General features: G+C 36.2%; 1 protein-coding gene across 1 annotated transcript in view; it reads right to left on the bottom strand.

Annotated features, from left to right (window-relative positions):
- The window catches only part of LRRC9 (leucine rich repeat containing 9), a 188,794-nt gene that overhangs the window by 98,226 nt on the left and 66,416 nt on the right, over positions 1-24,152 (bottom strand). Inside the window, exons 13-16 of the mRNA XM_036735971.1 lie at positions 20,620-20,752; positions 18,900-19,022; positions 18,144-18,259; positions 17,288-17,500 (exon numbers count right to left, since the gene is read on the bottom strand). Coding sequence (XP_036591866.1) covers positions 17,288-17,500; positions 18,144-18,259; positions 18,900-19,022; positions 20,620-20,752 — 585 coding nt within the window. The remainder of the gene's footprint in view (positions 1-17,287; positions 17,501-18,143; positions 18,260-18,899; positions 19,023-20,619; positions 20,753-24,152) is intronic.

Here is a 24,152-nt window from a genome sequence, read left to right as displayed (position 1 = left end):
CACATGAAGAAAGAAGGCAAGGGTAGGAGGATGGATATACAGGGTGAAGGCACTGATGCTGTCAGGGGTTCGGCCAATAGAGTAACCAAGATCAGAGGGGCCAGTGCTGGGAAGCCAAGCCAGACAATAAATGGTGAAGTAAGCATCTTTGTTTCTCATACATTCCCACACAAGGAAACTCTCTTAAGTTTTTGCTATGACACAAAGATCTGGCTACTAGTCACTGTATTCCTGCAGTTATAACATAGTTCCCTCCTTAAACAGTTGAATTGTTTTCCTTTAAGAATGCAATTAAACCAATAATTTCATTGAGTATCAGGGTGCCAACAGCAAAAACCCCTACAATGAGATGGATGGATGTAACAACAATGTTCCTTGCTGCTACTGTGGCTGTGTAAGACCAATAAAACTAGTACACAGAAGGACTGCTAGCACAGGTTCTTTATCTGCTTTTCTAAGGAAAACAACTTTAAGGAGTTTACAATCTCACTTTAATTAAACATACATATATCATTCACTTAGTTCAGGGGAAAAAGTCAGCACCCTGACTTTCAGAGCAAATACAAACAGAAATCACAAGCAAAAATTATAAACAGAGCAAAATAACACAAATCAACAGACAGGCTTCTATCTATCTGACCATAGCAATACATACGGTTACCTGAGGGAGAAGCACCGACATTTGCTTTTTCGAAAGGGGGCTCCTGAATGGCTACCCAGAGTCTCTACACCAATACTCTTCCAATGAGTGAGCCCCCAAACAAAATGCTAACCTCAGCGTATAAACAGACTTATTCAGGGTCAGAGTGCTTCACACCTCTCGAGGGTTTCACACTTCTTGTGACCTAATTAGCAAAAGGGTGTGGGCCTTCCTACAAACAAAGGCAAGAATCAAAGGCACCTGATTGCCTTAAAAAACACTAAAAAGTCCCCCTTTGCTTGCCCTTACAATGGGTGGGAGAACTCACCAAAGATGAAGAGGAAACAAAGGGAAATTAATAGAAACTATTTTGCCCAATTACAAGCTAACAAAACTACTAACTAAAATAAAATGGATGGTTATCTGCAAAAGCATAAAATGTAGGGGTGGAGCCAAGATGGCTGCTGGAAAGCAGGGACTAGCGTAAGCTCCCCACCAAGTCCCTCCAAAAACCTATAAAAAATGTCTCTGAACCAATTCTAGAACTGTAGAACCCATAAAATAGCAGAGGGAAGCAGGGCTCCAGCACAGGATAGCCCGGATGGTTGCTGGGTGAGGTCGTTCATGGACGGAGCTGGGAGCAGAGCAGAGTCCAGCGTGGGCCACGGGAACCAACCATACCAGGAGCCAGGTGGAGGGTGCCCTAGCGCCCTGAATCAGTGAGCTGAGGCAGTGCCAGACTTCTCAACCCACAAACACCAAAGACAACAGAGAAGAACTGCAGAACCCACAAAATAGCAGAGGGAAGCAGGGCTCTAGCCCAGGACAGCCTGGATGGTCTGTGGGTAAGGTCTATCCTGCAAGGAGCTGGGAGCAGAGCAGAGCCCAGCGTGGGCAGCGCAGACCAACCAGACCAGGAGTTGGACGGAGTGGGCCCTAGCGCCCTGAATCAGTGAGCTGTGGCAGTTACCAGACTTCTCAACCCACAAACACCAAAGACAACAGGGAAGGTTAGTGGGAAAAGCTGAGGGGAGTGGAAGGAGTTCACAGTTCAGCCACTGCCCCAGGGGCAGCGGAGGTGGGGCAGCTACAGAACTACAGCTGCAGTTGCTTCTGGCCCCAGGCCCACCTGGTGGGAGAAATTAAGTGGTGGATCAGAGCAGGAGTGCAGAGCCTGCTGAAGAGCTAAGTCCAGTCTGGGTTGGGGGTTCTTGGGGAAAGAGGAGTGCTGGTGTGGCACAGCTGGCTGTAATAGCTCTGAAATCAACAGCGCATGCCCCCAAGCTTGGAACATAGTACTCTTCACTCTACAAGCAGTCATACCCCGCTGAAAAACTCAAGGGTCAAGTTAGTTGGCTGGGAATATGGCCAGGCAACAAAAACACACCCAGATTCAGTCTCAGACTTTGGAATCTTTCTTTGGTGACAAAGAAGACCAAAACATACAGCCAGAAGAAGTCAACAAAGTCAAAGAGCCTACAACAAAAGCCTCCAAGAAAAACATGAACTGGTCTCAGGCCATGGAAGAGCTCAAAAAGGATTTGGAAAAGCAAGTTAGGGAAGTAGAGGAAAAATTGGGAAGAGAAATGAGAAGGATGTGAGAAAACCATGAAAAACAAGTCAATGACTTGCTAAAGGAGACCCCCAAAAATACTGAAAAATATGCTGAAGAAAACAACACCTTAAAAATAGACTAACTCAAATGGCAAAAGAGCTCCAAAAAGCCAATGAGGAGAAGAATGCCTTGAAAGGCAGAATTAGCCAAATGGAAAAGGAGGTCCAAAAGACCAATGAAGAAAATACTAACTTAAAAATTAAATTGGAGCAAGTGGAAGCTAGTGACTTTATGAGAAATCAAGATATTATAAAACAGAACCAAAGGAATGAAAAAGTGGAAGACAATGTGAAATATCTCACTGGAAAAACCACTGACCTGGAAAATAGATCCAGGAGAGATAATTTAAAAATTATTGGATTACCTTAAAGCCATGATCAAAAAAAGAGCCTAGATATCATCTTTCAAAAAATTATCAAGGAGAACTTCCCTGATATTCTAGAGCCAGAGGGTAAAATAGAAATTGAAAGAATCCACACATCGCCTCCTCAAATAGATCCCAAAAAGAAATCTCCTAGGAATATTGTCGCCAAATTCCTCTGGAAACACAATCAGAATAACCCAAGATCTAGCAGCTTCTACATTAAGAGATCGAAGGGCTTGGAATACGATATTCTGGAGGTCAATGGAGCTAGGATTAAAACCAAGAATCACCTACCCAGCAAAACTGAGCATCATGCTCCGAGGCAAAATATGGATTTTCAATAAAATAGAGGAATTTCAAGCTTTCTCAGTGAAAAGACCAGAGCTGAATAGAAAATTTGACTTTCAAACACAAGAATCAAGAGAAGCATGAAAAGGCAATCAAGAAAAAGAACAAGAAAAAGAAATCACAAGGGACTTACTAAAGTTGAACTGTTTTGTTTACATTCCTACATGGAACGATGATGTGTATGATTCATGAGACCTCAGTATTAGGGTAGCTGAAGGGAATATGCATATATATATATATATATATATGTATACACACACATGTGTGTGTATGTATATATATGTATATGTGTGTGCGTATGTATGTGTGTATATACATATAGAGAGAGAGGGCACAGGGTGAGTTGAAGATGAAGGGATGACATCTAAAAGAAATAAAATCAAATTAAGGGATGAGAGAGGAATATATTGAGAGAGGGAGAAAGGGTAGATAGAATGGGGTTAATTATCTTGCATAAAAGTGGCAAGAAAAAGCAGTTCTGTAGGAAGAAAAGAGAAGGCAGGTGAGGGGGAATGAGTGAATCTTGCTCTCATCAGATTTGACCTGAGGAGGGAATACCATACATACTCAATTGGGTATCTTACCCCACAGGAAAGAAGGAGGAAGAAGATAAAAAAGGGGGGATGCTAGAAGGGATGGCAGATGGGGGAGCAGGTAATCAAAAACAAACATTTTCGAAAAGGGACAGGGTCAAGGGAGAAAATTGGATAAAGGGGGGATAGGTTAGGAAGGAGCAAAATATAGTCTTTCACAACATGAGTATTGTGGAAGGGTTATACATAATGTGGCCTATGTTGAATTGCTTGCCTTCTTAGGGAGGGTGGGTGGGAAGGGAAGAGGGGAGAGAATTTGGAACTCAAAGTTTTAAAAACAGATGTTCAAAAACAAAAAAAAAGTTTTTGCATGAAACTAGAAAATAAGATACACAGGCAATGGGGCGTAGAAATTTATCTGGCCCTACAAGAAAAGAAGGGAAAAGGGAATGGGAGGGGAGTGGGGTGACAGAAGCGGGGCTGACTGGGGAACAGGGCAACCAGAATATACGCCATCTTGGAGTGGGGGAGGGTAGAAATGGGGAGGAAATTTGTAATTCAAACTCTTGTGAAAATCAATGCTGAAAACTAAATATATTAAATAAATTTAAAAAAAAAAATTTAAAAAAATAAAAAAAAGAGAAAGAAAAAAAGAAAAAAAACATAAAATATAAACAGAAAAACAAACAGAAGAATTTAAGTAACAATCTCATAAAAAGAAACTTAACAAGTGATAAATGAAATTGAAAAGTAAAAACAAACAAAAACAAAAAAAAAAACCCCAAACCCTCCAGGACCAGGATTTACAAGGGAATATTGTGAAAGTTTCCAACAACAAGTAATTCCAACATTACATAAATTTTTGCAAAAATAGGGAAAGGAGGCATTGTAGCAAACTCCACAAGTCAAATATGATCTTAATATCTAAACCAGGGTGAGATAAAGCAGAGAAAAGAAATCTATAGGCCAATTATCTCTAACAAATGTCAATGCAAAAGTAGTACAGATAGGGATGAGATTTCATTGGTATAAGGAACTCATGGGTGAGGAACCTCCCTCTACAAATACATGTTGGCACCTTCTTTGCAACTTATGGTCTTAAGAGAGTTACCTAAACCATTAGGAGGTTAAGTCAGTTAGTCAATAAGCATTATACTAGGTGTTAAGCACTGTGTTAAGCACTGAGGATACAAAGAAAAAAAAACAGTCCCTTGTCCTCAAGGACTCTTAAAATGGGGGAGACAATATGCAAACAACTATGTACAAACAATATGTACAGGGTGTTCCAAAAATCTTAGTGTAGTTTTAACCTTAATAACCTTGAGCTACACTGGGGACACACTATGCAGGCTAAATCAGAAGTAATTTCAGAAGGAATGCATTAGTATTAAAGAGGGATTGGCAAAGGCTTCTCGTAGAAGGTGGGATTTTAGCTGAGACTTAAAGGAAGCCAGGGGAGTCAGTAGGCAGGTGTGAGTACCGAAAACATTCCAGGGATGGGGGACAGTTAGGGGCATAGAAAGAGTATGGAGATGGAATGTCTTCTGTGACAAACAGCAAGAAGGCCAGTGTCTCTGGACTGTAGAGTATGTGAAAGTGTGTAGTGAAGTGAAGTGTGAGAAGAACAGAAATGTAGGAAGGGGTAATTATAAAGTGCTTTAAAAGCAAAACAGAGGATTTAATATTTAATCTTTTAAGTATTGAGAAGACATTAGTTTATTAAATAGAGGAGTAACATAGTCAGACTTATGCTTTAGGAAGATCACTTAGGTAGCTGAGTGGAGGATGGATTAGACTGGGGAAAGACTTGAGGCAAGGAGACCAACAAGGAAAATATTAAAATAATCTACATATAAGGCGATAAGGGTATCAGAGGAGAGAAAAGGGAAATACATGAGACATTATGAAAGTGGAATCAACAGGACAATTGCTAACAGATTGTAGGTAGGGAGTGAGAGGGAGTAGAGGATGACACCAATTGTGAGTCTGAGTGACTGGAAGGCTGGTGGTACCTGAGACAATAATAGGAAAATTAGGAAGAAGGGATGGTTTGGGGAAAAAGATAATGAGTTAAATTCTGGATGTGGTGAGTTAAAGATGTCTCTGGGATCTCTAGTTTGAAATGTCCAACAGTTGGACATGTGACACTGGTGGCCAGGACAGCAGTTAGGGCTAGATAAATAGATCTGAGTGACTTTTTTACGGTCCCACAGAGGTATGTGTCCTAGGCAAGGCTTCAGCACAGGCCTTCCTGTCTCTAAGCTGGCTTTCTATCTACTATGTCATATTGTTTCTTAGTGCAAAAATATTGAATGATACTAGCAAAAAGTTTAAAGCAAAATATTAAAGTATTATACGTTATTACCAGGTTATATTTGTACCAGAAATGCAGGGCTGGTTCAATATTAGCAAAAATATAAACATAACAGACCAAAATCACATGATTATCAATAGATACAGATGAAGCTTTTAACAAAATATACCACCCTATTATGATAAAACATTACAAAACATATAGGAATATTTGGATGATTCCTCAATATGCTAAAGAGTGTCTATCTAAAACCAAAAGCTAGCTTCACTATAATGGAAAAAGATCTTTTTAATAAAATCAAGGGTAAAGCAAGTATTGCTTCTCCAAGAATGAATGAGATAATTCCCCCCAAAGAAGGGACTTCATGATGCTCAGGATTTTGACTATGGAGGATTCGGGATGAGAGAATAGATTTTGCCATGTGAAATTTGGGGCCACTGAGAAATCGGTAGAGTAGAGAAGGCAGAGACTGTTCAAGGAAGATCAGATATCCAAATTAGGCAGGTGAGGCATCATCAACCTGAAATTGGCTCTGGAACAGGAGAGATTGATAATGGACTTTTCTCCCTTGGCTGCAAAGGCTGGTATCTAATCTTCTCCACTTTTCTCCCCACTGTTCATCTTCTTCCTTTGTCTCCCAGGATTTTCTATTTCCTTTACACATATCGTTTGCCTTACAATGGTATTGTTTTTTAAACTTGGTTCATTAAGATAAAAAGGTTCATTCTCTATTGTTTTGATGAGTATGACTATAAGTGCTATCCAAGTATATTGTACACCCCTACCTTCCTGTGTCTCTGAAGAGGTCAGTATATTTCACAGAATATATGCCCTAAGACTCCCTTAATGATTTAGTAGTCAAGGAGAAAACCTGGGGGCATATTTTATGAACTGTTTATTCTGTATATTTCATAGATACACTACTAAATGAAGGATTGGTTGGACCCTGGAGCTTTCTTTAGATCTGGTCTTCCAGACTACAATCCTGTTTGCATTTGTATTGTTTGTAATCAGCATATGTGGTGGGTGGAAGAGAAAAAGGTTAGAGAAGGGAGGGGGGCAGGGAGGGAGTAAGAGAGAGGGGAGGGGAGGGAGAGGGAGAGAGAGAGGGAGGGAGAGAGAAGAAGAGAACAGAAGAGAAGAGAAGAGAAAAGATATGAAGGAAACATTGACCAGAAAAGAGATATCAGGATACAAGGGAACAAAGTTGAAAGAATGAAAAAATAGAAGAAAATATAAAATGTAAACAATCTCATTAAAAAAAAAAACTGACCTGGAAAACAGATCAAGGAGAGATAATTTAAGAATTATTGGACTACCTGAAAGCCACGATCAAGGAAAGAACCTAAACATATTTCAAGAAATTATCAAGGAAAACTGCCCCAATATCTTTGATCCAGAGGATAAAAGAGAAATAGTCCACCAATCATCTCCTGAAAGAGATCCCAATATGAAAACTCTCAGGAACATTATAGCCATATTTCAGAGCTCCCAAGTCAAAAGAAAATGCTTCGAGTAGCCAGAAAGAAACAATTCAAATATTCTGAATCCACAGTCAAGATACACAAGATTTAGCAGCTTCAAAATTAAAGCAGAGGAGGGCTTGGAATATGATATTCTAGAAGCAAAAGAAGCTAGAATTACAATCAAGAATAACCTACTGAGCAAAAATGAGCATAATCTTTTAGGGAAAAAATGGATACTTAATTAAAGTCAAGCCTTCCTAATGAAAATACCAGAGCTGAATAAACAATCTAAAATTCAAACACAAGACTCAAGAGAAGCATAAAAAGGCACACATGAAATAGTAATCATAAGGGACTCAATAAATTTAAACTGTTTACATTTTTATATGAGAAGATGATATGTTTAACTCTTAAGAATTTTATCATTATTAGGGCAGTTGAAAGGAGTTTACATAGATAGAGAGCATGGATGTGAATCAAGTATGTTGCAATGCTCTCCAAAAAAAGGGGGGGGGTGAGAAAGAGGGATGCACTGGGAGAAGGGGAAAGGGAGAGGTAGAATGGGAAAAATTTTCTCATGTAAAAGAGGTACACAAGGAAAAACTTTTATAGAAGAGGGGAAAATGGAGGGTGGGATAGCTGGCAATGCTTGAGCCTCATTCTCATCAGAATTGGTTTAAAGAGGGAAGATTATATGTACGGACTTGGTTTTGTATAGAAATGTAACTTACCCAACAGGAAATAGGAGGGGAAGAGGATAAGAGAAAGGGGAGGGGATGGAAAATAAAAAGGAGGGCAGATTAAAGGAGGTAGTGGTTAGAAGCAAAAATAGACTTTTGAGAAGGGACAAAATAGAGAAGCAGAAAGAAGAAAATGGGACAGAGGAAAAAAACACAAGGAGATAGCAGAATGGATTAGAAACCAGAATCAAACAACGTGTTGTTAATAAAGGACACATTTGAAACAGAAAGACACACACAAAATTAAAATAAAGGGCTGGAGCTCAATCTACTATGCTTCAGCTGAACTAAAAAAAAGGCAATCATGATCTCAGACAGTGCAAAAATAGATCTAATTTAAAGGGATAATCAGGGAAGCTACATTTTGACAAAAACTACCATGGACAATGAAATAATATAAAATAAATTACAGCAAGTTTCTCTGATAAGTATAGAACTGAGTCAAATTTATAAGAATAAGAGCCATTTCCCAACTGATAAATGGTCAAAGGATATAAACAGACAGTTTTCAGAAGAAGAAATCAAATATAGCTATTGTCTTATGAAAAAAAAATGTCTAAATCACTATTTATTAGAGAAAGACAAATGAAAACAACTCTGAGGTACCACCTCATACCTATCAGAAATGACAATGAGAATGAAGGAAAAATAGGCATAATAACGAACTGCTGGTGGAGTAGTGAACTGGTCTAACCACTTGAGAGAACAATTTGGAAGTAGGCCCAAAGGGCTATAAACCTGTGCTGGGCTATAAACCCTTTGACCCAGCAGTATCACTATTAGGTCTGGATCCCACAAAGATCAAAGGAAAAGGAAAAGGACCTATATATACAAACATATTTATAGCAGCTCTTTCTGTGGTAGCAATGAGTTGGGAATTGAGGGGATGCTTATCAACTGGAGAATGGCTGAGTAAGTTGTGGCATATGATTGTGATGGAATACTATTGTGTTATAAGAAATGATAAAAGGGTGGGTTCAGAAAAACATGACAAGCCCTATATGAACTGATGCAAGGTGAAGTGAGAACTGCATAGTAACAGCAATGATGTAATGATAATCAACTGTGAAAGACTTAGCTACTCTGATCAATATCAGGAACTAAGAAAATTCCAAAAGACTCATAATGAAAAAAAATGCTATCCACCTCCAAAGAGAGAACTGATGAACTCTTGAGTGCAAAACGAAATACAATTTTCTCACTTTATTTTCTTTTGTTGAAATATGGCTAATATGGAAATATGTTTTGCATGATTTCACCTATATAATTGATATCATATTGCTCGTCTTCTCAGTGGATGGGTAGAAGGTGGGAAGGAGGGAGAGAATTTGGGAATCAGAATTAAAAAAGAAAAGAATGTTAAAAATAAATAATAAATCTTAAAAGAGATTAGAAAAAGAACTTAGTGGAAGCAATAATAACTTTAGCAAAGTAGCAGGATATAAAATCAATCATTTAGCAAACTTTCATTAAGCACCTTATATACACTAGGCAAAGTACAAAGGATGAAACAATCTGTTCTTGAGAAGAAGTTTATTCTAACAGGGGAGATTAATACATATAAACAGAAACAAACACAAAGTATTTAAATACCAGGCAGTTTGAGCAGGAGGATACTAGAAATTGGGGAAATCAGGAAACGCTTCATTCTGAAGGAAGAAAGGGATTCTATTAGACAGAGGTAAAGAGATAAAGGTACAATCAAGACATTTGGTAGAGCCTGTGAAGACACATGAAGGTGAGAGCTAAAGTGTCATGTGTGAGAACTGGAAAGAAGGTCAGCTTGAGTGGACAGGAAGTACAGGAAGAGGAATAGTGTCTGTTATATCTAGAAGTACAGGCTGAAACCAGGTTGTGAAGCCTTTTAGAAGCCCAAAAAAAGAGTTTATAATTTAACTTAAAGACAAGAGGGAGCTACTAGAATTGATTGAGCAGGAAAGTGACATAGTCAGATCTGAAGTTACGAAAAATCACTTTGGCATTAGCATAAAGGATGGATTGTTGTGGCGAGAGACGTGAGAGAAGGAGCCAATTAATAATGTGGGACAAAAGCTCAGGGGAGAGATTGGAGCTGGATATAAAGATATTTAAATCATCTGCATAGTGATTGTAGTTTAATCCATGGAAGCTAGTTTATGAGGTCACCACAGAGAGTATTGAAAGAGAAGAGAAATTCTAGGACAGAACCTTGAGGAACACCCTCATTTAGGAGCAGCAAAGGAGACAAAAGAGTACAGACAGGAGAAGAACCAGAAGAGGGTAATGTCATGAAAACTCAAAGATAAAAGAGTATTCAGGGTGATCAACAGCAAGTGTCAAATGCAATAGATAGGTCAAGAAGGATGAGGACTGAGAAAAGACCGTCATCTGGCCAAGAGATTGATGGTCACTTTGCTGTGAGCAGTTTCACTTAAGCGATAAGGTCTGAAGCCAGAGTGTCAAGGAATGATCCTGTAGAAAGAGAAATTACACTCAGAATAACTACAGAATGAATAAAATATCCAGGAGTCAACCTATCAAGAACCACTCAGGACTTTTAAGAATATAACCACAAAACATTCTTTACAGAAGTAAAGGCATACTTAAATAATGGGAGACCTATTAATTGCTCATGGTTAGATGGTGCTGGTAAAATAAAAAAAGGCAATATTACTTTCATTAATTTATGGATTCAGTCAGTCAATCAATTAGCATTAAGTGCTTATTATGTGACAGGAACTGTGCTAAGTGCTGGAGATACAAAGAATGGCAACATAACAACACAAACAAACGAAAAACAAATCAGAGATATGTGAATCCAACTTCAAAAGCTTACTTTATATTATTTGGCAAAATAATAATAACAATTCATCTAGATGAATAAAAGTTCAAGAATCTCAAGAGAAAAATTAAAAAAGAGATATGAGAAAGAATGGAACCTAGTATTGTTATATCTCAAATTATAATACAAAGCTATTATTATCCAAATTATTTCATATCAGCTAAAATTAGAAAAATTAATCAATAAAACAGATTAGGTACAGAAGATCCAGAGATAATCATAAACAGTGGCAAGTGTTCAATGAAACAAAGGATACAAAATACTTGGGTAAATATTTGCTATTTGAAAAAAACCTACTGGAAAGTAATCTAGAAGCAAATTAGGTTTAGACCAAAAATTACCATAGTCCCACAATAAGTTTCAAATGGGTATATGACTGAAAGAAAGGAGATACATTTTACAATTGTTATGGAAAGAGTTTTTAACCAAGCAAGAGATAGAGAAGATCACAGGTCATGAAATGGAGAATTTTTATTACATACAACTGAATTTTTTTTTTACAAAAACAAAATCAATATAGTTAGAATTAGGAGGCAAACAGTTAACTGAGGGGGAAAAACTTTGTAGGAAACCTCTTAAAGGTCTGATATTCAAGATATATAGGGAATGTATACAATTATATTAAAACAAAAAATCATTCTCCAATAGATAAATGATCAAAGGATATGAAAAGGAAGTTTTCAAAAGAAGAAATTCAAGCTTTTAACAACCATAGGAAAAAATTATCCATATCCCTAGCAATAATGGAAACATAAATAAACCAAATCTGGGATTCCAGATTACACTCATCATACTGGCAAAGAAGACAAGAGGAGGGACTATGGCACACTAATTGTTGAAGAAGTAGGCACATGTAATGCACTGTTTAAGGAGCTATGAAGTGGGCCAGCCATTCTGGAAAGCAATTTAAAACAATATACAAAGAGTCATGAAATTGTGTAAACTCTATGACAGAGAAATAACACTACTAGGTATATATCCAAAAGAAGTAAAAAACAGAAAGAAAGGACCCAAAAGTACAAAAATATTCATAATAGCATTTTTTAAGGTAACAAGGAAATGAAAACAAGGTGGGCAAGGTGGATGAACACATTATGGTATTTTCATGTACTGGAATATTACTGGGTCATATGAAAGGAAGGAATTCTAGGAAGACTTGTACGAATGGATTCAAAGTGAAGTGAACTGATGCAATACAATTAATGCAATGATGAAAAAATGTAGTAAGAAAAAACAACTTTGTTAGAATTAAACACACTAATCAACGTAATGACCAATCATGATTCCAGAAGGCTGATGATGAAGCATGTTCCCTATCTCTTGACAAAGAAGTGATGAACCTGAGGTACAGAATGTGGGGCATACATTTTCCCATGTGGCCAATATGTGAACTTTTTTTGATTAACTATTTGTTATAAGGGGTAGTTTTTATTTTGTTCAATAGTCATAGTAATTTGAAAAATAAAAAGAAACAGAAGAGCTTAAATGAAATATTTTTAAAAATACATAGAAGAGAGAAAAAAGTGCAGAAAGGGACACATAAATAAAGACAATTTTTATTACCTTGTTAAGACTATATATATATATATATACACACACATATATGTGTGTGTGTTTGTATGTATGTATGTATGTATCTACACTTTTAAAAACCAAAAAAGAGAAAATCACAGTTTCATATGCAATTCTCTTTTCTGTATACACTGAAAGGTCTATTATCTGTTGGTGTTTGTTAAGTTTACAAAGAAAAGAAAAAATGTTAAGATACACACACGCATAATTTTAAAAAGAGTAACTGGACTAAATTAAGTACACACAAAGGCAATCCTGGTAGGGGAAAAACAATTTTGGGGGGAATTAAGGGATCAATTCTCAAAATATATTATAGAGAGGAAGATATCAAACTCATGGAAAAATCATAGATGTTATTATAGAAATAGAGAAAATATAAATAATTACTAACATACGTCAATTTTCCTATTCCTGTAAAATTTTTATGAGAATCATTTACACACACATATCAAAGGACCTCCTTGATGAAGTTTTGAGGGGGGAATAGAAAGGATCTTATAAAAAATGTTTTGCAGCTGACAAGATATAATCACACAGTTCTCTAAATGGTTCGCCAGATATTAAGTTCCATTATATTGATTGTTTGTTGACTATTAAAAACCTGATTTGGCAAAGTGAATGATAGCTTAAAGGCTTTCTTCCAAGAAGATGTCTACCATGCATGTATCAAAATCATACAAAACTCTGAAAGATGTAACGATGGAGACAATTTTTTTCTAAAATGATTATAATATTTTGTGAGGCATAGAACACGGAAATGAATGCTCACCAAAGATGTTTTCCACAGTCAGAGGATGTATAACACAAAGTTCAAATGGGAGAAGAATTACCTGTAAACTGTGCAGTTTTTCAGATGCTCCTGTTCACAGACGTTATTGTGTTAATTGCCTTGTGGAGTCATAAGGCTATATGAAATACTGACAAATGAGATGCAGAATCATTCAAGAGTTAGGCCTTAGATCCATAAGGAGAATCAAGCTGATGAAGAATGCCTATTGTCCAGACTGTGACAGGCAGTCAGATGGATAAAGTCCTTCTGGTCCATTAGCGTATTATCTAATCTATGCATCTATCTATCTTTTTAATATTTTGTACAAAAATTGAAATTGGATGATGGAATAAACCCAGAACTGAACAGTTCCGGAAAGTACAGTATTTTAAAAGGCCTGCAGCTTCTTCCTCAAACAAAAGTCCATCTTTTTTACATAAATAGTCTTTGGATAATAATTTTTGGCTGCAAGAAATGTAATGCCACAATCACTGAAGAACATAAGGTTCTGATCACTAAAAAGGTCAGTGAAAATAGTTTTCAATATATTACCAATGAAGGGTTAAGCACAGAAAGCAATAAGAAAGATATAATCAGAGAAGTATGACTTGAAAAAGTGGTAGGTAGGTCACAAAATGAGATCGAGGAATAATCAATGAGCAGTGAGATCTAAAGGACCACTCCTGCTATATTCTGGATTAGAACTCTGTGGAAGACTTATGGGAAGAAGTAGATAAGACTCAGGTATGGACAAGATAAGAAAATGTATATAGTTTGTGATCTGTACTAGTGGAAAGAACATCCACATGAATGGAATCAGAGGTCCATTACAGAACTAAAGCCATCAACTATAGTGTGGTGTGCTTATAATCTCTGATTTGGTAGAGGCAAGTCCCATTGAAATGAAGTTATAGGTTATTATATGTATATACTGAAGTATCATTTTGTAAACTTATGAACAATACAAATTTACTTAAGCTATTCTTATTATTAATAAATTCTTATTCATATTAAAAAAAGTAATCCTGACATATGTGGTCCTTTTCATTTGTTTTGAATGTCTGTTTCTAAGATATCTTGAAAATCAACATAAGTGCCAACAAAACTGTCACCTCCAGCACTTTCCAACTTCATCTCCTAAAGTATCAAGTATCAACATTCATTAAGTGTAATTAATTATTATTAAGTACCATTGAAGAAAACATTGATATAAAGAATTCTTAAGTAAGGCTACTAAATAGTAACCTATAAGGCAGCAACTTTAGGGGCTCTCAGCACAGATTGTTTGGGGGGGGGTCAGAAGGAGATTACAGGGGACCACTTTCTGGCACTGGGTGCAGATCCCTGTTGCACTGCTGTAATGGTAATCAGGGCAGGATTTTTTGCTGTTCTTCTCTTTTGGAATGCTAAGGAAACCAAGTGACTTTAATGAGTCTGGCCTTTGAATGGGGCAGGTAGAATGGGATCTTTTATCTTAGAATGCTTCTCAGCACTGGAGCAGTTGAGAGTCATTGATTTGTATATGATGGGGTGCTGATGGTTGAGGAGCTTTCCTATACCATGGTTTCCCACACCCTGGATGGTGAGCCTTGAGCCCCCAGGGCCCTGAACAGCTGTATATGTATTGGAAGGTTAGCGTTTGATTTTTGGGGGTACACTCATTGAAAGAGTGTGGGTGACAAGACTCTGGGCAAGCTGTTGAAATGGCTCCCTGGGCTTTGATAACCCAGATGTTGATGCTTCTCTAGTAACTACGTATTGCTATGGATAGACTGGTTTGTGTCGTTTGCTCTGCTTATAATGTATGCTTGTAATTTCTGTTTGTATTTGCCCTTAAGTTCAGGGGGCTGATCTTTTCCTCCTGAACTAAGTGAATGATATATGTATGTTTAATTAAACTGAGATTGTTAATCCCTTAAAGTAGCTTTCCTTAGAAAATCAGATCAAAGAACCTGTGTTGGCAGCCCTTCTGTATGCTCATGTTATTGGTCCTACACAGCCACAGTAGCTGCTAGCAACATTGTTGTTACAATTGCCTACGTTCAGTTTCCAGTTGCAGTCCCAGGGTGAAAGCATACTAGTGCTTGCCACCCCAGGGGAGCAGGAGCCCTCACCATAGATCAGGGTGGAAAGGAGTGCTTGTGGCAGGTCACTGGAGAGTGGGGGCCCTTGTCTTAGGGACAAGGCAGAGAGGCTCTGTTGCTTGCCCAAGCTGCATTTGCAGGGCCAGAAGGAACAAAACAGACTTTTGAAGAGAGACAGAGTAAAAAGAGAAGGATACATGAGGGGAAAATAGAATGGAGAGAAATACTGTTAGTTATCATAACTGTGAATGTGGATGGGATGAACCCACTCATGAAACAGAAGTGGATAATAGAATAGATGAAAAAGCAGAACTCAACAACATGTTGTTTAAAAGAAACACATACATCCAAATTCTTAAAGGAATAGTTAAAAGAATTACAGAAGGAAATAGACAGTAAAACTATACTAGAGGGGTCCTCAACTTTCCCCTCTCAGAGTTAAATAAATCTAACCAAAAAATAACCAAGAAAGCAGTTAAGGAGAAGAACAGAAGGAGAAGATTCATCTTCCTGAGTTCAAATCTGGGCTCAGACACTTACTAGCTGTGTTACCCTGCACAGGTCACTTAACTGTTTGCCTCACTTTCCTAATCTGCAAAATGAGCTGGAGAAGGAAATGGCAAAGCTCTCCAGTATCTCTGCCAAGAAAACCCCAAATGGGGTCATGAAGAATTGGACATGACTGAAAAACACCTGAACAACTGAAAGAATTAAAGGTGCAGACACTACATTTTTATTAGCACAGATCAGTTTATCAGATTAGCACTAAGGGGAATAGATACAGTTTAGCAGAAGAGAAAATGATAAGGCTGTCCTTTGGGTAGCAAAAAGTAGCATTAAGGCATTGGATGAGAAAGAGGAACCTGGCCAATATGGTTATTAGCAGGGTGCCTGGGAGAGGGAAAAAGGGATGTCAAAGAGGGAGGGAGCCGCCTAAGACAAACTTGGTCTACATCAAAATTGGCCTGAAATTCCCCCTGAAATTTTTATTGTTTTCTAAGCAGTAAAGTATTTTATTTGTATGTCACATAAAAAATACACAACACACGAAAACTGAATAGATCAATTTGCCATACTCAAGCTATAATTTTTAGTTTTTAATTGTGTTTTGATAACATAAAATTAACTATTTTGACTGACCTATTTATTCCATCCCTCTCACTACATCTCATCTAAAACCAGAAGGCTAAACTGCTCTGGTTGAATTTACAGTAGTGAATATTCAATACTTGTTTGCAGAAGCTATGGTTTTGAAAAATTATTTCTGAAATTCTTGTGAAAAATTCTAAGTGTCATTATTTCTTAGGAGCATATATGCATTTAATTTTGAAAGAAACTTGGAGGGGTGTCCCCCTCCATCTTGAGTTGTTGTTTAGTTGTTTTTCAATTGTCACTTGTCACTAACACCTCTCTGGGCCTCAGTTTCCACATCTTTAAATGTAGGGAATGAATTAGATGACATCTATGGTCAATTCTAGCTTTGAATCGATGAACCTATGGTCTTTCCCTGAAGCCAAAACCATTAACTGAAGAACACAGTTGTCTTTCCTTTTACAGTTCTCTTTCATACGCATGCACGCACGCACGCGTGCGCACGCACACACACACATACACACACAGAGCTCTCTTCCAGAAAGAATTTAGAACAATTTTGTTCATAACAGAGTCAAAGTAAAACAGAATTGCCTGCTATTCAGATACTGATAGCTTGGTCTGTAAAGTTGAAACTTTTCCATAATATATTTATTAATTATTAAGAAGAGCATGTATCTTTTCTGGATCTATGTATTAATAAATTTAATTTACTTGGTAATTCAGGGATGGAATCCATTTTGTCCTCCAAAACCCTTCATCTCATCTAGAAGCCAGAAGGTTAAACTGCTCTGATATATATCAAATAAAACTTAGTTCCACCACTTCTGATTCAAGTATATTATGAACAACATCTAGATCTCAAATGTCAGATACTGATTCCAAGTTCTTGGTTCTGGACCTCACTAAAAGTTTTAAACAATACTCACCACTATTTGGCTGTACACATTGGTCTTGGTAAATGAAAGTATTGCTTTTTCATTCAAATTATTAAGTTTTGTTCTAGGCTTTACCCTGGGCTCCATTTCTATAACTTCCTCATCAATTTTCAAGTCATGAGACAATATTGATCCATCTAGATTTTTTTTTGCTCCTTCTGCAATAACATTGTTGAGTGTAGAAAATAAAGAATGAGTCTTGACCTAAGCAAAGAATATTTATGAAAATGTATTTAAACATTAATTTATGTGAAATAGTATGATTTTTGAATAGATGAAATAGAAATTTTGAAAGACAGTTAAATTTTTATTAGTGGCATAGTAGGTTAAGTCATTTAAAACAATGAGCTTTAGGTTTCTTCATCTATGAAATTAGGATAAAACTTGTAGTATACCTCACAGGGTTGTTCAGAGGTTTAAACAGTATAACAGATTAAAAGTGTTTTGTAAATCTTAAAATGCTACATACATTTTAGTTATTATTAACAACAGTAATATAAGAGAGGAGAATGTTTACTTCTGGGTAACAGTATTTCTGATTATGAGAATCATGGAAGTCATCAACAAAAATCAATGTCATCAAAAATCAAAATAAATTTTAAAAATCATAAAAAAATCAACAAATGATGCTGAATTTTAGTTATAAGTTCCCATATTTTCTACCCATTGCTTACTTATAAAAACTGCTAATTATTATGCTGAATCTGGTACAATAAACAGATAAAATCAGATCCTTGAAAAACAACTAGGTATGTTGTACTAACAGGTGAATAATTTAGTTAGCTCAGTCCTGTATCCCAAAGGAGTTCTACTGCATTTGAAAAAACAAAAACAAAAACACACATACCAATGTTACATACTCAAATTCAATGACGTACTCTGGCAAGACAAGGTCATGATCAAACACAAACCACTTGCTCTGCCGAAGGTTGCAGTTACAGTTTTTATGTGATATCAAGGAGCCTAAGGTAAAAAGATCACAGTTTCAAAACAGAATAGAACAGAATGCTCCATTTCTATTTCACAAATAGCAAAAAGTCTTAAATACAAACATATAGCCTCCTAAAATAATGTATTTTTCTTTTCTCTTCATCAACTCTCCCAGCACCCATAGATAGAACTTAATTTTGAACTGTTTTCTAATTCTCTACATCCCTAAAGTTGTCTTCCTCACCACCGTGATGAATGCTGTTTATTCACCAATTTTAAAAATTGTTTTACTTTTTTCTTCTATCTTTTTACTCTCCTATCCAATTCTTCACATCTTTTTGACAAATGTACAGCACTTTGTACAGCGCTACATCAAACCCTTTATAACAAACAAGTGTTTTTGCATTCCTTGATGATGTGATTACTTTCTCCTTAAAACTCGACACTCCTATGTTGGGTACATGTAATGTTGTATACATGTAATAATTAGGAAGAAGAGAGATAAGAAAAGAGGAGGGGAAAAGAACTGAAATTCATACACAGTCAGCCATTTTTTATGGAAAAATTTAAGTTCTGCAAAAAGTGGGAATTAAAGATTTTAAAACATCACACTAAACACAAATATTCAGCACTAATAAAGAAGAAATCACAATACCCATGATGGCAGACATACTTAGTAAACATTTCCGAGGCATGAATACTGAATTAAACATTGGATAGTTGACTTTACAGATGGAATCCTGCTCACGAGCCTGAATGCTATGTCCAAGAAAAACTTTTGCCATTATGAGTATGCCTAAATGTGGAAAAATATGAATACTTTTACTCAATATATAATAATAATTTCACCATATAGTTTTGTTGCTCATGCACATGGAATAACACTTTTTTTGCAAAATTTCCCATGACTGAGTAATTCCAAGGCTTTAAAAAATAGTCAACAAGAACAAAAAGATTTAGAAATACTTCATCTTAAAAAATGTAATCAAAATAAGTAAAACTTTTTGTTAACTGGATTAATTTTTCCTTCAAAAGAGGGTTACTTTGAGTCATTACACAAATTATGGATCCAGGCATATCTATCACTGTGCATATTACTTTCTGGGACCAAGTTGGGAGTTTGTATAATATAATATAATATAATATAATATAATATAATATAATATAATATAATAATATAATATAATATAATATATGATATGATATGATATGATATGATGTAATATAACATAACATAACATAACATAATATAATATAATATAATATATATAATATACATATACATAATATAATATAATATAACATAACAACATAGCATAACATAATATAATACAATATGTACTCCAGGTATCTGGATTAAGCACTATTGGTTCTTTCTTATTGTGAGATCAGTGGGGAAATATGGGAGAAAAGAAATAGCTGTTAATAATGTTATCTCAAGAGAAAATAATTCTATGAGTTCAAAAAAAGTATGGAACACTTGATTTTTGGCTATGCAGTGATAGGATAAAGAATGTAAAATACACGTGGTCCAGTTTAGTTCAGATCACCTGGGCAGAACAAAGAGAATAAATGAGTGAATGAAGAATAAAGAAGACTGTTTTTCCCACTCTTACAACACGAAGATAAAAAGAGCCAGAGTGAATAATCAGAACCTTATAGAATGTGAGATAGAACAAGATGGAATGATATGGGAAGAGCCTGCCCACCACATCTCTTAATTAGCCCCTAGACTCAGGCTGAGGTTATGGGTGTTAGAGAATGGTGGCCCCAAAGTGTCCTCTCAGACTCCTGAAGAATGGTTTATAGACTGCTCTTCTCAGATTCCAGGCTGTAAACAAAAGGCTAGTGAATTACCTCATGGTGTATGTAGCACGTCAAAAGGTCAGATATGTCAAAATATGCCAATTCATAAAACAACTGATCTTACTTCAAGTTTGTCAATGGCTATATCTGGGACTATGAGGAAAGAAACAGAACTTTTATAAACTATTTTCCAGATGATTTCTACATAAATCATCAAAATTTAGGTCATTTGGCCATCTAAGCATAATCTTTTACTGTGTACTTTGTTAGACCACCATAACATAGTCTAAGGTACCCGTTTTTCCTAAAAATTTGACATGTGTTCATTTTGTTCTTCTGTTGTCCATTTATATTTTATTTTAAAAATGAATTAAAGTAAAATATTGAATTTCATTTAAATTAGATGAAATATTGAAATGAAGCTCATTCCATTTAAATCATACACTGAAACAGAAAAGAAGTTGAATAGGTGAAAAGATATAAGAACAAAATATAATGGCTTTTAAGATTTTTTTTGGAATTTATAAATAAGCGTAACTCAAAATGTTAACATCATAAGGTTCTAAAATACTGTTCATTTACATTACCGTGCCTGTACATTTCCGGATCAAGAGAGTTTTTCTTTTCATCTTTGATTTGTTTCTGTATAAATTCGATTCTGGGACATTCACATAGACTGAAACTGTTAGCAAGGATTACAGCTTCTTTTTTGTGAGATGACTGTAAAGATTAAAACAAGGTCTGAGTATGTTCATTTTACTGACATTTCTTCAATTTCAGTATCTTCTAGATAATAATGCTTCTTACTTCATGTGAATGGTATCTATGATGAGAAGCACATTTGTAGTACAGACTTATTTGAATGGGATGGAAATCATACAAATGCAATTTTATTCTGCAAATATATAATATACAGTGCAAATCATGTGAAATGTTCTAATTGAATATAAAAATATGTTTCTTAAAAATTAGCTAAAGCAGATAGATTCCTAGAAAAATAGCCAAAACAAAGACTGATATTACTCTATATAACAGGTACAATAGCAATATAATTTTTCAAAAATCATTCCAATAAGCCCGCACATGATATTATTTTTTTAAGAATGTAGGTGTTATGAGGATATATTATTGGATTGATATGCCAATGAAATCTCTTACTTATGTAACTATATGCAGTGTATACTTCAAATTTATATATACTATTCCCCAAGCCCATAAAATTTACTATATTAACAACATCTTATTCTACTAGACTGTAATACTTTTGAGGAAATGGTATTGCTTTTCATCTTTATATATCTAGCATCTAGCATAATGTCTTATAAATAGCAGATACTTAGTAAATACACAATTAAATGCATTAAATTTCCACAATTTGAAAAGCATTTTAAAAAATGTACATTCCATAAAATTCAGTTGAACAGTTATTAAATACTATACAAAGCAAGACAATTAACTAGGTCCTAGGGAGACAAAGATTAAATAATACGTTTGAGGAGCTTATGGTCTTTTCATGTTTTTTTTAAAAGGAAATGAAAAAAGTATACTTCAATCTGCACTTAGAGTTCATCAGTTTTCTCTCTACAGATGGATAGAATTTTTCATCATGGGGCTCTCTGGAATTGTCTTAGTTCATTGTCTTGATCAGAGTAGCTACGTTTTTCAGAGTTGATCATAGTTACGATATTGCTGTCACTATACTGAATGTTCTCCTGGGTCTGCTCACTTCAATTTGTATCAGTTAATATAAGACTTCCTAGGTTTTTCTGAAATCCACCTGCTCATCATTTCTTATAGCACAATAGTATTCCATTATATTCATATACCACAACTTATTCAGCCATTCCCCAATTGATGGGCATCCCCTTAATTTCCAATTCTTTGCCACCACAAAACAAGCTGCTACAAATTTCTTATGCAGTTAGGTCCTTTCCCCTTTGATCTCTTTGGGATACAGATCTAGTAGTGGTATTGCTGAGTCAAATGGTATACATGGTTTTATAGCCCTTTGGGCACAGTTCCAAATTGTTCTCCAGCAATGGTTGGACCATCTCAATAAATATCATCTTCATTTGTTGAGGAGACAAAGTCTGCTTAATACCTTTTTGAGACACTTCCTGGGTTGTTTCTAAGTGAACATTTTTAAAAAGTGCGATAACATGTTCTTTGACAAGGTTATTCTGTTTATGTAGAATAGAGAAAATCTATACTGACCTTTTTATTCATGTTTGTGTGTTCAAAATTACTTGTCTTTCTCTCCCTTGCACACAAATGTCTCGAGTTGTAGTTGGCTCCTTTTGTAAGTACTCTGGGAAATAGCCCCTGGGCAATCTGAATTACCCTGTCCAGTGGTTCAAGATGCAGGCAGAATATGAAATGAAGAGAATTTTGGGTGCCTAGCCTCAGTAAAAGTTCTGACATGAAAAGGAGATACTAAAAGTGGAAAGAACACAGTCTCTGGAGTCAGAAGAATTGGGTTTAAAACTTACCTTTGTGATGTTTGGAAAAATCACTTAACCTATTTGAGCCTTGGTTTCCTCATCTTTCAAATAAGGGGTTTGGACTAGGTGGCCTTTGACGTCCCTTCCAGCTATAGATTCCTGATCCTACCTTGGCACTGCGAATAAGATTCCAATCAAATCGGCAAGCATTTGCCAACATAAGCCACCATAAGCCTACATGGAGCTGAGGAGAGGGATTTGCTTGTAGGGCACAAGAAGGCATGGTTCCTATTGTCCCTGAGATCCCTCTTCAGTGTGAGGGTTAGGTTTCTGGGGGCCAGTGCACCATAGAAGACTTTACAGGAGTGGAGGCACACTGGTTTAAAGGAGAACTTTTGAGTAGTAAACATACTGGAGTAGTTTCCTGCCTCCCCCAGATTTGTTAGCAAGCTTGTCCACTGGGAAAGATAATGCGTACCATCTGCTACAGGCTGAGAACAAAAGAACTGCAAAAGGAAAGAGAGCGAGAGAGATCTGTGATAACTACCACCACCTGGCTAATATTTAAGGAAAGCTGTAGAACTGTGGCTAACAAACAGGGAAAATGGCTAGAAGTAAGAGTTATGGGAATTAATAATGCTGTGCAGACAGAGGGCTGAGAAGGTGAGCACCAACATAGAGGAGGCAATCACGACTATTGCGTGACGAAGCCCAACCCAGGGGTAACACTGGAAAGTCTTTTTGTATCCCACAGGACTTTTGGAGGACAGTTGTACACTGCAGTGAGCAATACTTTCTACAGGCTTAGATGTGAGTCCTTTTAGTTTCGGTTAATTTTAAGTAAATGGTTTTATGTTTGTAAGGGGGATTGTTAACTACTTTTTTTTGGCAGGAGGGTAGGGAAGGGATGGAAGAGGAACAGAGTTCTCAGATATTGACAATCTCAAATCATCTGGGTGGGAAAAATGAATCAAATAAGTTAGAAGTCTCACTAAAATATTCTCAGGCTTTTTGTGTCATGAGAGTCTATGATAAAATGTTTATACTTGTAGTTCACTTTCTTATAACTTGCCATTTAATATAAGAAAGGGAATTTTGTGGGGGTTCACATTTGATATTTACTAGGTTAAAGGGAAGCCCCTGTCTAGAAATGCCCTCCACTAATGCCTTCTACTTTGCCAGTTAAAGTCCTCAGCTGAGTTGCTCTCAGCCGATGCTTATGAAGCTCTCTTCTACTCTTCTTGGGCATCTAAATTGATAGCTAAATTCTTCCCTTCAGTCCTGTGGCACCAGAAATTCACGGAAGCCCAGGAAAACATCAGGCCCATTCTTTGAAGTTTGCTGTTTTCGTTATTTTCTTCTCTATTGTCTCATGAGTCTCTTTATTCAGCAACTATCTAATTTATGGTCAGAAACCCATTTTAATTCTTAGGTTTTAACATATCCTTCTGCATAGGCAAATGTTCCCAGGACTCTAACTTACTCAAAAAAAAGAGTGGAGAAATACTGTGGTGAAAAAAGTGTTTTAATATTCATATATCATATTCCTTTTTTATACAAAATCAATGCCTGAGCTTACTAGAGAAGGTTCAAATGAGTTGTGACTTTAGTACCACTTCTTTCCAGCAGTACTTGACTTCTCTCTTTCATGTCTTCTGTACTGATGTTTACTTTTTTAT

This window comes from Trichosurus vulpecula, chromosome 8 (genome assembly GCF_011100635.1).
Source record: "Trichosurus vulpecula isolate mTriVul1 chromosome 8, mTriVul1.pri, whole genome shotgun sequence".
NCBI lineage: Eukaryota > Metazoa > Chordata > Mammalia > Diprotodontia > Phalangeridae > Trichosurus > Trichosurus vulpecula.
Note: the sequence above shows the minus strand (reverse complement) of the source record. Positions and strands in the feature narration are given on the sequence as shown.